General features: G+C 46.9%; 1 protein-coding gene across 2 annotated transcripts in view; it reads right to left on the reverse strand.

Moving 5' to 3' along the window:
• Positions 1–1170: 1170 nt before the first annotated feature.
• The window catches only part of ZBTB43 (zinc finger and BTB domain containing 43), a 69205-nt gene continuing 54018 nt past the window's right edge, over positions 1171–16357 (reverse strand). Inside the window, exon 5 of one of the 2 annotated variants that reach the window (XM_082263660.1) lies at positions 1171–1240. Coding sequence is in view for 1 of the 2 variants with exons in the window: in XM_082263661.1 (XP_082119787.1) it covers positions 1209–1240 (32 nt within the window). In the remaining variant the exon portion in view is untranslated. The remainder of the gene's footprint in view (positions 1241–16357) is intronic. The other variant, XM_082263661.1, reaches the window with a different exon arrangement.

Genomic DNA, 16357 nt, shown 5'->3' on the forward strand with positions numbered 1-16357 from the left:
AGACATCGCAAGTAAGTGCGCTCCGAATTACATGCAATCTCTGTGAATCGCACATATGTGAACCGGCACTAAAACTGAACTCTAGGTATGGTTTTTACAGCACATTTATGTTGACATATTTCTTTTTTTTTTTTCAACATATCTAATACCGGAGTGATTATGGTAGAAGCTGCACACCCAGTAGTAGTTGGCACTAGTAGGATTGGGGCTACGATAGTGATCAGTGCCACTTTCTGGGTTCTGTGAATGGCAGCAGTGCTGGGTGCCCATCCTGTGGCTATTATGCACACACACTTGGGTACTGCTGTAATTCACAGAACTCTCTGAGCTTTTTAAATGAATACAAGGCATTCTCTTGCTGAATATGGTGGAGAGGCAGGGTGATAATATTACATTCTCCATCTCATCCAGAGATCAACTTTTTTTTTTTAATAAAAGGCGTTCTGTGAATGCCAAGTGAGCAACCCACTGTGGTCATCGGTTTCTTCATCTTTCACAGTAATTGCTCAGGAATGAGATAAGCATAGTAACATTGGCACAAGTTGAACTAATGCAGCTATGCAATAAAAGTATACCTAGGGTTCATGTTTAATTACTTTTTAGTTGCTCTACATTGAGCCCAAGCTTTGCCCATGCATGGCAAAGCAACATGTTCTTTTTAAAGTTTATCTATAGTCAATCTTTTTTTGTTTTTTTGGCTAGAGAAAGGGAGAATTACAATGCCTGTCAAGTTTTTTGTTTTCTGTGCCCCTGCTAGGCAGACTCTGCCTTACTATATGTCGTGCTGACCACTGTCCCAGGTACAGAAAGTAATGGGAAATCTAAATCTTACACTAGAAAAAGAGTTAAGGTTAAATCTCACAATAGGGCATCTGTCCTGGTCACCAGTGTAGTAAGGGTGAATCCTCTAATGAAATACCTGTTCCTGTGACAACTAAGAGGGGAATTTACTTTACTGAGATTTCCTCTCACTTCATCTCACCAATGGGGCATAGAAAAAACCTGCAGGGATTTCAACCCTGCCCTACTCTATCCAAAACTAAAAGAAGTTTTGCTTCTACATTACCTTTAATGGCTGCCCCTCCGTTTACTCTCCAGCAGCTTTAGTCAGATACCAAAAGAAAAGAAAAATACCCGACACTTACATTTTTGGGGAACATGTGACTTATTCCCCTTCCACCCATGTGACTGTGCTGGTGAGGGGTTCTTTACATCAAGCTGTTCTTTTTTACGTGTATATCTAAAAGAACATTACAAAAATATTTCCTTTAGTCACATAAGAAAGGCACAAGGAGCAGTAAGAGTTAACAGGAACATTTATTATTAACGGATAATACAAAACAACTTGCATCTCTTCTATAAGAAGAAAAATAACACAGACATTGAATTACACACCAACTGGCTGTACACTTTATGACAGTATTATCATCTCACCACAAAAACACCCAGCTGGTTACAATGTCAATAATAAGGAAGGACTCCGCATTACATAATTATCTGTTACTTTATTCATAGCGGTTCGATTGCAACTGTATTCTCCCTTTTCATCTTCCAGTGCAGCATAGGAGAGTAAAAAAGAATCTGATTGGTTGCTATGAGTAACAAACACTGTATGGCCACTGTACACCATCAGGCACATTTTAAATGTGTCGCAGTATTGCCTTAGATTATCTCTAACAGTCATGTTTAGTCAGAGAGACACGGGACAAGTAAACCTGTCACAACTACGAGCAATCGAAACTGAGCATATAATAGAAAAAAAAACTGGGAGGTTACCTTCAGGGAAACAAATGTGTCAAAATTATCACTAAATCCAGAGGCAGCTGAAATGACATGCAAGATTCAACTTTTCCTGAAAAAAATGTAGCTTGACCATCACCTCCCAACCCCATATAAAGGGTAGACTCCTCCAATAAGGAGGCACAGGGGCAGGACCCAGGTCAACCTCACCTCCCAACCCCATGTGAAGGGCAGACTCCTCCAATAAGGAGGCACTGGGGAAGGGACCCAGGTCAATCTCAACTCTCAACCCCATGTGAAGGGCAGACTCCTTCAATAAGGAGACACAGGGGAAGGACACAGGTCAACCCATACAAGAAAAGTCAAGTCCTACACATAACTATTTAACGGGGTCCACTGCTTTATCAGTTTTTACTGACAGGATCCTCTGCTGATTCATATTTTCATGGTATGCTCAGTTTAAATTTCTCAAGTTTTTGTGACCGGGGTCAGTTATGGTGACTCAGCGCAGCAACCCCTGTAGTCATTCCATTCCACCACTAGATGTCACCAGGTTTATTGATAGCCAAGGCTGTAATGATCCTGCCTCTAGGGAGGGAGGGAGGGGTTGGGGAGAAATGTCACCATTAAGTCTGGGGTCATAGTACACTTGGACTGAGCAGTGAATACTTATTGTTATGTAAGCACTGACAATTTGCAAGTGGTAGTAAATGCACAAGGTTTTTTACCTTCATGCATTCTATACACGAAGGTAAAAAACCTGTGTGAAGCAGCCCCCCAATACTTACACGAGCCTCCTCTTGATACAGAGATGTCCACGAGAGCCTTGCCTTTCCGGGTACTCGTAACTCCTGATTGGCTATTGGCAGCAGCAGGAGCCACTGGTTAATCCACAGCCAGTGAGCCAATCAGGAAACACAGAGCAGCGGCTGGATTTGGGTGCCCCACAGCAAGCTGCTTGCTGTGGGGACACCCGACAAGAAGGAGGAGCCAGGAGCATTGGTGTGGGACCCGAGAAGAGGGGAATCCGGGCCACTCTGTGCAAAACCACTGCACAGAGCAGGTAAAGTATGTCATGTTTGTTATTTTAAGGAAAAAAAAAAAATTAAAGCTTTACAATCACTTTAGGAGGAAGGACCTCCTGTCGCCGGAGAAGAAGAAGACCAGTGATGTCATCAGACCAGCCAGAAGACTGCAGGATATTGTACCAGCAACAGGAATACTGAACAAAATATTATTCCTTTATTAAAATAGCCAGCAGGAACAAATTCTACACTGATATATTTTGTACTAGGCACAGGACTTTCTCAAAGAACAGTGAAGAAAAATGCTGTGCTTAACCTGAAACATTTTTCCTGCTGGCTATTTTATTATTAACAGAATATTTTGCACCTCAGTGTACGATAATGGGATTTTTGTACTTACCGTAAAATCTATTTCTCTGGGTTCGACGGACACAGCGCTTCATAAATCATAACTAGTGGGTTATATTGCTTCCTCCAGGAGTAGGATTAGGCAGAACAAAACACACCTGGCTATGCAATGGGCTGTCCTCAGCTGGTATATAACCCCCCCTCTACTCTAGGTAATCAGTTTAGTAGCAAGCAGTATTAGAAGTATCAGAACTCCATAGAGGGGTGCGGTGTCCGTCGAACTCAAAGAAATGGATTTTACGTTAAGTACAAAAATCCCATTTTATTTTTCGTTCATCGACCGACACAGCGCTCCATGAATCATAACTACTGGGATGTCCAAAAGCAGTGCCAATAGGAAAATGAGGGGTGGGGAAAATAACCCAAGGATAAACATAAGAGCCCTTAATCAGGACACAGGAGCCTTAACCGGGTCACAGGAGCCCCACCTAAAAAAAAATTAAAGAAAAAACACCCCTCAAGAGGGAACAGCCCCTCTTAAAACAGCAGCCAGCATAACTTTGTGGCCAAAAGAAGCATCCTCAGATGCCAATGTATCTACCTTATAGAATTTTGTGAAGGTGTGCACCGACGACCAAGTAGCTGCCTTGCAAACTTGTGATATTGATGCCTGATGGCGGAAGGCCCAAGAAGCACTCAGCGCCCAAATAGAATGTGCCGTGGCAGGGAAAGGTGGAACCTGACCTTTAATGGTGTAGGCCTGAGTCACCGTCGATCTGATCCATCTGGAGATGGTAGCTGAAGAAGCGGCCACAGCCCTTTTCTTGGTCTGTCTAACCACAAAAAGTGAGTCTGACCTCTGAAAGGACTCAGTTGCTGCCAGATACACTCGAATCGCACGAACCGCATCCAAGGTATGGAAAGCAAATTCCTAGGGATGAGCTGGCTTGGGACACAAGGAAGGCAACACAATGTCCTCAGTAGAATGGAAGTCAGAGACAACTTTGGGCAGGAATGATGGACAGGGATGAAGAACCACTTTATCCCTATAGACCACTAAATAGGGACTGCGACAGGATAATGCCGCCAATTCCAATACCTTGAAGGCTGAGATAATAGCCACCAAGAATGTCACCTTCTGGGATAACGTAGGTGAGGGAATCTCCCAAATATTCTCAAATGGAGGTTTCTGGAGAACCAAAAGTACTACATTTAAATCCCATGGCGGGAAAAGAGACCTTACAGGTGGAGCCACATGTCGAAACCCCCTGAATGCATAGTTAGGGGTCGCTGAAAGAAGATTGCCAGGGCAGACACCTGGCCCTTGATGGTACTCAAGGCCAACTTCTGACATCGCCTCACACCAAGAAATGTACGCTTTCCACGTGTGATGGTATATCTTGCTGAAAGACAACTTCCTCGCCTTCACCATAGTAGGAATCACTGATCACAGGACCAACTGGCCTGCTAAATCAACATAAGCAGCAGGGATCTGCTCACCCCCAGGCCCTGGCGCAAAAGCTTGATCCATTCAGTTAGGGTGTGAGACACCAGGGCTGAGGCAAAGACTGGCCACAATGTCAAACCAGCCATAGTAAACATGCTGCATGCCACAACCGATGCTTTCCTGTCAGCCGGGGATTCCTCTGCTGGGATCAGGGTAGCTTTGTTCAACTTGGAAACAGGAGAGTCCACCACTGGTGGACTAGTCCACGTTTTCATAGTGACTCCTCAAAAGGGTAACATACAGCAAAACGTTTGGGGACTACAAAAGGGTAGTTTTGGTTGTTCCCATTCCTTACAGGAAAACATGTCCAAATAGGGCACATAAGGAGTGCGAGGTGACATGTGTACCAAACGACACAGCCACATCCGTGGCTACATCAGCCACATCCTCCATTTTTAAAGTCTTACCCACTGCAGTGATGCACCTACCAGTGCTTTTTATTTCACTGCTGCAACCATGGAGGAATCATCATGGATCTGGGGGGTGGGATATTAAGCCCCCCACCCCTGAACGGGCCGCACCCACAGCGGCATCAGGCTCAGAAACAGATGAGAGACTGAGCAGGGAAAGGCAGGGACGCTTCCTCCTGGGCCTTTGCCCAAACGCCACTTCCACCCGAGACACGAAGGACTGCAGGACCACCGTCAGTACAACTATGGGAAGCTGGGATTTCGAGGGACCTGCCACCTCCATGAGGGGGTCAGTGGGATAGATGCGACCCTGAGCCTCCATAATGAAAGAAATGCCTTGCAGTACAAAAAAGATCTTTTGGCACCACTAAAGGATCCCCCCAAGGCTCAGAGTACCTATCAGCAGAGGAGATAACAGGGACCCCCAAGGACTCACCCTACCGATCGGAGGAGCGCCGAGAATTCGGACCCAGCATCACCATGGACGCCATCCCTGTTCATATGTCCTAGGCACAGGAAGAGGAAACTGAGGAGGAAGCAGAAACTGAGGAGGAAGAGGAGCTTCAGCATCCCCCCGAGGCTTCGGTCGTCTCCAAGACTAAAAGGAAAATGGCCCCTGTGACATCATTGGGCTACACAAACAGGGCCGCCAACCAGGGACCAGCTAGACTAAGGGAAAATGGCTGCCATCAGCTAAAGCATGCTGCCAGGATCTTCCCTGTGCCCTCTGCAATGCTGCACCCTCTGCAAGGGGACCCTCTCCTGAAGGTAGGAAACATTAGGGGGAACTCCGCTGCACACCTTTGCACAGGTCTCTGCACTGGGACCCCCCGCACTATAACCACACTGCAAACAGTGGGGCATGCGCACCTAGGGGTCTCCTACACTGGGACTCCTCCAAACTACCAGGGCAGAATGCACACTATCCCATGACCCTTACAGAGTGGGGATAGCGGGGGAGACACCAGGGGGGGGTCACAGCTGCATCCTCTGCCCTGGGACCCCCGCCAGATTCCAGGTCCAGACGGGGAGAAACGGAATGGGGGAAGATCAGCTCACAGGGATTTTTAAGGATGGGAGGAGGGAACCCGCAGGCAGGTTGGACCATCCCTGGAGGTTACCTGGGTCCACCCCACAAAAAAAGCCAAAAGGGGAGAGAGGGGACTGTACTTACCCTTCTATGGTGCGGGTAACGCTCTAGACAGAATCCTCCCCATCGAAGTAGGGGAGCTGTCGGCCAAGGGATTGTTGCTACTCAGACCCAAGCCCGGTCATATGCGACTCTGCGAGACGTTTAACTCACGGACCAACCTCTGTCTGTGAGGCTATGCTGTGGCTGACCTAGCGTGTAACTGCAGTCTGCACACGCTCGCTGACTGGGCTGGGGGGACCACTGGACCTAGATCATCCAGCCCGTCGCCCAGCCTGGCAGTTGATTGTAGATCTCCTGAGAGAAAAAACAAAACAGATGTAAGGAAGGAGAAAAAAAACTGCTAGGACCAGAGATCCCAACCGAAAGCCTAGGTCCTTACTGCTGACTAGACAGATTAAAACTGATTACCTAGAGCAGAGAGGGGGGTTATATACCAAGCTGAAGACGGCCCATGGGCGTAACCAGGTTTTTTTTTTGTTCTGCCTAACCCTACTTTTAGAGGAGGCAATATAACCCAGTAGTTATGATTTATGGAGCACTGTGTCCATCAATGAACGAAAGAGAAAAATGGATTTTTGACTTACTGTAAAATCCTTTTCTCTTAAGCTCATTGACAGACGCAGACTTCTTGATTAATATCAGTAGGGTTATACTGCCCTCTACAGGAGTAGGACACTAGGCAGAAAAAAAGTTCTGGCTACACCTATGGGCAGTCCCAGGGGGTATACCCTTTCACTTCCTGCTATAGGATGCCAGTTCTGTAACAAAGCAGTGTCAAAGAAATATCATTCCAACCCAACTCAAAAATAGAGGGGCGGGTACTGTGTCTGTCAATGAGCTTAAGAGAAAAGGATTTTACGGTAAGTCAAAAATCCAGTTTTCTCTGTCGCTCATTGACAGACGCAGACTTCGTGATTAATATCAGTAGGGACGTCCCAAAGCAGTGTCCTAAATGAGGGGTGGGACAGCAGAAACAAATCCACAAGGCTAAACATAGCCCACCAGGTAAAACAGGACTCATCGAAAGAATAAGACGAGACCCACCTGAGAAACAGAAACCCTGAAAGGAGGCTAAGGACCCCCTCAAACAGCAGCCCGCAAACTTTGCGGCAAAAAAAGGCATCCGCAGATGCCAGCACATCAACTTTATAAAACTTTGTAAAGGTGGGAACAGACGACCAGGTAGCCGCCTCGCCAACCTGAAGTACAGAAGCTGGACGGTGAAAAACCCCAGAAAGAACCAAGCGCCCGAGCAGAAAGCGCCTTCACAGGGAAAGGAGGAACCTGACCCTTATTGAACAATCCTGTACCACCGTGTGCCTGACCCATCTGGAAACCGTAGCAGCAGACGCAGGCAACCCTTTCCCAGGGCCATCCATGAGCATGAAAAAGGAATCTGACTTGCGAAAAAAGTCAATAGTTGCCAGATACACCCAGATTGCCTGAACCACAACCAAAGCATGCATGCAATGTTTCGGATGTGTAGGCTGAGGACACAAGGAGGCAAACAAGACAACTTCATGCAAATGAAAAAATGGAAACCACCTTCGGAAGGAAGGACGGTTCCGGACGAAGTATCCTGTATCCCTATGAACCATCAGATAGGAAGAACGACAGGACAACGCCGCCAGTACCGACACCCTGTGCGCAGCAGTAATAGCCACAGAGAAAAAAAGGGGGCCACGTTCAGGGACAAAGTGAGCAGGGGGATCCCCTGAAAATTTGCAAAGGGAGGGTTCTGAAGAACCGACAGCACCAAGTAAAGTCCCAAGGTGGTAACGGAGGTCGCACCGGAGATGGCAGGTGTCGCACCACCTGGATGAAGTATGCACCAGGGAAAAAAGTGGCCAATAGCCTGAGGAATAATATTGCCAAGGCCGAGACATGACCCTCGATATACGCAAGGCCAACCTTTGAGAAACTCCCCGTGGAAAAAAAGCAAACAATCAAGCCACGGAGCAAGAGCTTGGGGGAACCCCAATAAACGCACAGCACGCAATATATGACTTCTACGCACGATGATTCATTGTTCTAGAAGTCGCTTTCATTAGTGTGAGCAGAGTAGGAATGACTGATGGTAGACAATCCCCTTTTCTTCAGCACCCGACTATAAACAGCCAAGCAATCAAAGCCAGCGACTGTAAAACAGGATGGAAGGTTGCTCCCTGACAGTAGGTCCTCCCTGAGAGGAATTCCCCAGGGAGCGTCCGCGACCAGCCCAACCAGGTCGGTGTACCAAGCCCAACGAGGCCAATCTGGAACCATAAGAATGACCGGAATCCCTTCCACCGCTATCCCGCAAAGCAGTCACAGTAGCAATCTGAGAGGAGTAAAGGCATACAGCAGCTGATACAGACCCCACGGGGCCACCAGCGCATCAGCGGCATCTACCTGAGAATCCCGGGAGCGGGCCACTACCCGCTGTACATCACTGTTGATCCGGGACGTCAACAGATCCCTATCTGGAGTGCCCCAACTTGGGCACAACTGGTGGAACACCTCTGGATGGAGAGACCATTCCCTTAGATCCAAGGCCCGTCAACCGAGGAAATCCGCCAGTCCACTTCCCACTCCTGAAAAGGGAACAGCGGAGAAAGCTGGCCACTTCAAAGGCCGCAGGGGCAATTAAGGTACCCCCTCAGCAAGTGACAGAAGCCACGGCGGTGGCATTGTCCGATGGAAAGCGCACTGGACAATCCCAAAGACGTTCGGTCCATCGAAACAGGCAAGCCTGATCGCTCCCAGTGCCAGCACAGTGAGAGGCCAACCTGGATACTTCCAGGGACCAGACTCCCTGAACAGAAAAACCACCGAGAACCCCTCCCCACCCGGATAGACTGACATCCGTGGTAACAGACCAATGAATCGAAAAGGAGGGACTTCCCTGGAGTCCGCACCAGGGACTGAAGCCACCATATCAGTGACTCCCTGGGCACCAGGCTCAGCCGAATCGGATTGTCCAGGGAAATGTGATTATTGTTCCATTTGAGAAGGGTGTCCTTCTGGAGGATTCTCATGTGGAATGAGTGAAAGGGGCCGCCTCGAAGGACGACACCATCAGTCCGAGAACACACATACAGGCCCGAAGGGACGACCATTTGCCGGACAGCAACAGCTGAACGCAGTCCGGAGCTCGTGGAGTGTGTCCGAAGGAAGAAACACCCTGGCTAAGGGTGAGACCAAGTCAGGCCCAGAAAGGCCAGTCTTCCAGACCGACAGTCCCCGCTGTCAGAACAGCACCAGAACCAGAGCCAAACACCAATGTGAAGACCTGAGGAGCAGAAGCGAGACCAAAGGGTAATGCCACAAAAAGATAATGGGCCACTCCCACTGCAAAGCGCAGAAAACCTGTGTCCTGCGCACAGGGGATGTGAAGGCAGGCATCATTGATAGCCATGGAGGCCAGAAAGACTAATGCAGGGAGGCCACCACCGTGTGATGGATTCCATCTTGAAAGTTTGAACCAGCACGAAACAATTCATCTCCTTAAGTCCAGGATTGGACGCGTCTTGAATCAAGGAGAGCCACGGGTCCAGGAACCGGCAAAGACGTTCCCCCACCCCAGATATGGATGGGGGTGCACCTTCAGGCCGAATTGGCCTTGTCCGCAGGTCTGGAGAGATTTGATTCTCGTTTAATAGACCAGGGTCGCTTGGAACCCCCCAACCCCCCCCCCCCCCGAGGGAGCATTGAAGGACTTTGCCTCATCGACTGACCCTGAGGGACGAAAGAACTCCCTGTGTGCTGAAAGGGAGGGTCCTCGTCAGCAACAGGGGTCCTCACCCTTTGTAGCCTATGGGAGAAAGTACTTTAACCCCCAGTGAGACTTGGAAAAAGTCAGCCAAGGAAGTCCAAAAACAGACGATCCACAGATCAGTTAAGCAATCATCCAAGGCTGATCCACAGACCAACACTGCAGCCACAACATGTGCCAGAGGACCACTGCCCAAAAGGACAAACGGCCCAGCATGGGAGCAGTGTCCAATGCAGGAGCACAAACAGCTGCAGCCCTTGCACCATTTGGTCCAGCAGCTCTGGAACAGCAAGGGGGAGTAGCCTCCCCTCCAGATCACGGCGTAGTAGTGCAGCCCATTCAGTCAATGTTTGTCACACCAGGGCACCCAGCAACACCAGTCTGAAAGCAGGCCCCGCCAGAGAGAACATACAGTAGTGCGGGACAGATTCCACCCTCCGATCCACCAGATCCTCACAGGATGGGGGAACCTCCACCAGGATCACAGTAGCTCCGTAGAGTCTGCATACCGGCGGATCCACTGTAGGTGGCACAGTCCACTTGTCAATGAGGGACCCTGCAAAATGACAGCGCCTAGCATCCCCTCAGGCTGGGAGCAGTGTCCAAACCCCAGAGGAACGTTTTGGATGGTCCCACTCTTGTTTGAGCATATTGTCCAAGTATCACGCACAGACACTAACAGTGCGTCCACCAGCGCCTAGGCTTGCGAGGCAGCGAAGGCAAAAAGGACATAAGACCCGACAGGGAGACCCGTGTCAGCAGCGACTGATGCAGACCCAGAGTCTGAGGCATCAGATGAGGCAGGGGTAGGCGAAGGGTGTTTAGCACCTCCTCCTTTACAGGCCACCTCCAGCCAGGACACGAATGATTCCAGGACCACCGAAGTGCATCTATAGCCAGCCGGGAGCCCGGCAGCCCTGCGGCCACCACGAGGGGGTCAGGTGGGGACTCATGTTCAGCAGGGTCCATTTAACACTAGTGGAACCCGTGATGTTTTTTTTCAGCGTCCCGTCGCTCTATAGCGCCCCCAAGTGGCCAGGCAGCGCGTATTAGAGACCCCCCAGCAAAGAGAGACCCCCCCGGCTCACCAACCCACAGCCAGATGCACCAGAAAGCCCAGAGTGTCGCAGCAGCACGTGTCAGCAGCGATCCCTCTGCAGAGTATTGCGCCCGGGCCGGGGGAGGGGCTCCACCCACATGCACGCCTCCAGGAACTCCCATACAGTCAACTCATTCACCGAAATATGAGCCGGGTGTACCAAGATGGCCGCCGCCATGCAGAGCACATGTAGGCTACAAGAAAATGGTGGCGCAAAAGAGGACCCCTGGGGGCCCTCCCTCGTGCCTACCCACGGATCAATCGGCAGATGGGCCTGGAAAACACAGGTAGCAGCAACCCCCCCCCCCCCACACGATCGTTCAGGCGTCACCGGCGGCGCACCCCCTGCCCCCATCTGCGGCCTGTAACCCAGATTCAGCTCCCCCCGTGGAGTCACCTCTCAACACCCCCACTAGTAAAGGGGGGTGGGGGTGGGGAAGGGCAGATAGGTGGGGGTGCGTAACAGGACAGAGGGGAACCCGGGATTGTTGGGGTCCGACCATCCCAGGGAGGGGCCCACGTCCACCCCAAAACCCGCCAGGGGGAGAGGGGGAACATTTTACTTACCATACCGGAACAAAACGGGCCCCAACTCCTGACAGAACCCCTCTCCACCGTGGTGGGGGGGGCTGTCGGCCAAAAAGGATGCTGCGACTCAGGCTCAGACTGGCCGTAGGCGACCTGGCGAGACGTTTAACTAGCGGGGCCAGTCCCCGTCCAGTGGGACTATGTCGCGGCCGACCCAGTGCGGAGCTAGGGCCTGCACACGCTCGGAGGCCGGCTGGGGTGACCACTGGGTCTCAACATCCAGCCCGTCACCCAGATCCAGCATAATTGCTTGTAGATCTCACAGGAACAATCTGGAGAAAAAAACTAGCTAAAAAAAAAAAAATGATCTAACAAAAGGCTTGCCAGGACCAGAGATCCCAGCAAGGAACTTAGGTCCTTACTCCTGACTAGGCAGAAAAAAACTGGCATCCTATAGCAGGAAGTTAAAGGGTATAGCCCCTGGGACTGCCCATAGGCATAGCAAGAACTTTTTTTCTGCCTAGTGTCCTACTCCTGTAGGGGGCAGTATAACCCTACTGATATTAATCAAGAAGTCTGCGTCTGTCAATGAGCGACAGAGAAATTTATTTTTGCTGGTAAAATCGATTACTTCGGGTGTACAGGAGCAAAGCCAGCACCTGAGATGCGAGTGTGGAGCCTGATCTTGCCAGGAGCTGCATGTGAAACATGACAGAAGACTTCAGGAGTAAAAGAATGCATAAATCAATCATATAAAAAAAAAGGGAGCGGGAGTTGGTGTCAAGGGATGGGTGGAAACCTTGGGCTTTAAGTTCAGCAATTTCTCAGCTCAACTAACAAATCGAAGAGAAAAGAAAAAGCACAGCCCATGGGAGCCAACTCCCAAACATTTGCTGTTCAATATGTCAAAGTGAAATCCTGGCTGCAAATTTGTCACTCTGGCACACACCATGTAATTCCTTTTTTTTTTTTTTTTAGGTTAGTAAGGCTCACTGTGCATTGCTTTGACACTAGAGGGGATGGAGTGGCCTGGTATCATAACTTAAAAATTGGGCCATGCAAACGAAGCACTCTGGGAGTGGTTACTGAAAAATGTGCTGCCCTGATATACATTTTTATACCAAATTTTCTCAGCAATATTACAGGTTTGCTTTAACGTGTACCTGCTGTGCACACTAAACTGTGGGTTGAGCTAATACTGATGCAAACTATTAGAAAAGGGGCTACAGTTTGACAGCGACACCCTTAGTTTGTTTGCAGGATCATTAAAGTGCTTGCAAAGAAAGAAATGGAAAGTCGATGACACCAAAAGCAATATTTTCATTTGCGATAACTATTGACAACTTTGGGATTATGGCTGAACTATTGGCTGCAGATTTATATACTTACATTTTTCAGTAAAATAAAAAACAAAAAAAAAAAAAAAGGGGGGGGGGGGGGGGGGAGGGAACCATCAGAAACAAAATGTACTGTAAAAAAAAAAAAAAAAAAAAAAAAAAAAAAAAAGCCATGTCCTCTGCTATGCATATAAATAGACCGGATGCAATTAAGTATTCAAGTGATATTAAAGCCCCCCTTTTTTTTTTTTTTTAAATAAACATGTTATACTTACTTGCTCTCTGTAATGGTTTTACACAAAGCATCCTGTTAACATGCTTGTTATTTTTAAAGAAAAAAACGAGACTACAATCACTTTAAATGCAACAGAAACAAAGGAATCACATGGCCTCACCATCTGAAATATGAACTGTCTGTGATGGCCATGCAAGCAGACTCCAACTACCTTCAGCACAAATCCAACATGAAAGGAAGTATCTAAAACATTTCAGACTTTTTTTTTTGTAAACTATGTGACGCTCTGTAAACGTCTTAGAGGTGTATTGTGTGCCTTTGTCATACAATAGGGGTGAAAAACATTCCTTCTTAAATATGTAAACAAAATAAGCTTATAGAACAGTAATAATAAAAAGCCATTAGTAAAAAGATTCCAGTACCAATATGCATGCTAAACAGATATAAAAAATACAACAAAGTGCTTTGATTATACAACAAAGTGCTTTGATTAGGATACAGCCAGTCTGTATTCTACACACAAAGTTGTTTGCAGGAAAAGGCCTCAATTAGGAGTGTCCAAAAGTTGGAAGGGTGTTGCCCCATAATCACCAATCAGATTCCATTGGACTGCTGGAAAAGGAAACGTTAAAGCAGATTGGTGACATAGACAGCTGATGTTTCAAAGTCTGATCAATGATAGCGAAGGTGAATTCTAATTAACACAGCCCATTTAAAAAAAAGGTTTCACAATCCAATGCCACAAGAGCCAAGTAAGATCCTTAAAGGAAAAGTTCACTTTAAAAAAAAAAATGTTTGCAGGTAAAAAAAAAAAAAAAGAAGTGCATTTACAGTTGTTTTTGTGAGAGCATAGAAAGCATTGCACCAATGACCTGCAGATCGCTGATGCCTTGCAGGACTCTGTCTGCCCATGCAACATATAGGCAGGCAGTTACACAACAACAGGAAGCTGAACAGCACCCGCTAGTGGTCCATTGACAACTGCAAAGGCTCTTAGTACTTGTAGTTTTCACATTCACAGAACTTTGTTCATAACTGATGTGAGTATACCCCCGCAGGCTGTCTAACCAGGGGATTGGGGGGGGGGGGGATAACGTGTTACGAGAAGTTAAACATTCTTTAAAATGAATTCCACTTTTTCAGCCAAATTATATTACCTACTTTATATTTGTCACATGTTCTCATCCACAGAACATACAAAATTAGACTTGTGCTTTTCTGAAAACCCCAACATTGAAGTTTTCCTCTGCTGTGCAAAGGCGGCTAAGGAGTTATGCTGTCCATACACTAGACGAAATATCAGGCAAATTCATTTTCGAAAAATCGGCCATGAGAGCAGACGATCGTGCCATCATTTAATGACCGAATTTCGAACGATAAATCGTTCAATGGACATAAATAAATTCAGTTTGTCACATATACCTAGTACAAACAGGTCAGCCGAGAAACACATTAACCTTTCAATTTATCGTTTGTTTATCGTTCGGCCGGCAGATTTTCAAAACTGTTCCTTCGATTTTTCGGCTCTGAAAAGTTGAAAACGATTTTCTATTTGTGCCCATTAACTGGACGAAAAACAGACGATCGGACCAAATTACAGATTTTCGAACGATTTTTCGGCAGGTGTACGGCCAGCATTAAAGTGATTGTAAAGTCTCCTTTTTTTTTTTTATTAAAATAACAAACATGTCATACTTCTTCTGTGCAGTTGGTTTTGCACAGAGCAACCCCGATCCTCCTCTTCTCGGGTCCCGCTTCGGTGTTCCTGGCCCCCTCAATATAAAAAAAATTAAAAAAATGAAAGGGGACAGTGTAAAAAAAAAATTAAAAAGAAAAAAAAAAAATGCAAAAGCGCTCCATCCCTTCGAGTTTAGAAGCGAACGCATGCGTAAGTAGTGCCTGCAAATGTAAACAGTATTCAAATCACACGTGAGGTATCACCGCGATCGTCCGAGCAAGAGCAATAATTCCAGCACTAGTCCTCCTCTGTAACTCTAAACTGGTAACTGTTAAAATTTTTATAAAGAATCGCCTATGGAGAATTTAAAGTACCGTAGTTTGTCGCCATTCCACTAGTGTGCACAATTTTAAAGCATGACATGTAAGGTATCTATTTACTCGGCGTAACATCATTCACATTACACAAAAAAATTTGTGCTAACTTGCAAACTTCACTGTTTTTTTATTCAGGAATGTGTTTTATTTTCCAAAAAAAAGTGTGTTTGAAAAGACAGCTGCGCAAATACAGTGTGACATAAAATATTGCAACGACCAACATTTTATGCTCTAGGGCAGCGATGGTGAATCTTGGCACCCCAGATGTTGTGGCACTACATTTCCCATGATGCTCATGTACTCTGCAGTGTAGTTGACCATCATGGGAAATGTAGTTCCAAAACATCTGGGGTGCTAAAGTTCGCCATCACTGCCCTAGGGTCTCTACCAAAAAAAAAAAAAAAAAAAAATTATAATATATATATATATATATATATATATATAAAATGTTCTGGGGGTTCTAAGTAATTTTCTAGCAAAAAATACTGATTTTAACTTGTAAGCAACAAATGTCAGGAAAAAAAGCCTAGTCTTTAAAGGGTTAATGCATAGAATTCATTAAGATAAAAAGTCTTCTAACGTTACAACCACTTTAAAGCATAAGCGCTGCCAAAATTAAAATCAGCACAAGGAAAATAACTCACAGCCAAAAGGATGCATCCCCTGTGCAGATTCAGCTGCTGCATTCATAAAAGCCAGACCACAGCTTCTATGAAGGAAACAGGGTCTATGATTGGAGGGATGGAGCCATCCTCTATTCATAGATTTTGTTGTCTTGGCTTTGATGCATTAAACAGCTAGGTGGAAAGGGCAGGCAGACTCTCCTGATGAGGGCCTGAAATAGCCCCTTCATTGTATTAACCCCCACTACCCCAGGAGATTATGGCAGTGGGGGTTGGGGCAGGACGCAAAAAGATTTCCATAGAGGAATCAGATCAAGGGAAAACATCCTACTGCGAGTTTTGTACCTTGTGCTGATTTTTCCATTTTTTATTTTGGCTACAGTTAAGCCTAGTACACAGGATGAGAAAATTGGACAAAAAATACTGCTTTCGAAGTGATCGTACGATAATCTGATAATTAGCACAGAGCTTTTGAGAGCCGAACACAACAGTTCATTCAAAAATATGCGAAGGGACAAACAAAAAATTTTCTTGTAAAAAAAA

Source organism: Pelophylax lessonae (assembly GCF_965119305.1).
Source record: "Pelophylax lessonae genome assembly, chromosome: 7".
Taxonomy (NCBI): domain Eukaryota; kingdom Metazoa; phylum Chordata; class Amphibia; order Anura; family Ranidae; genus Pelophylax; species Pelophylax lessonae.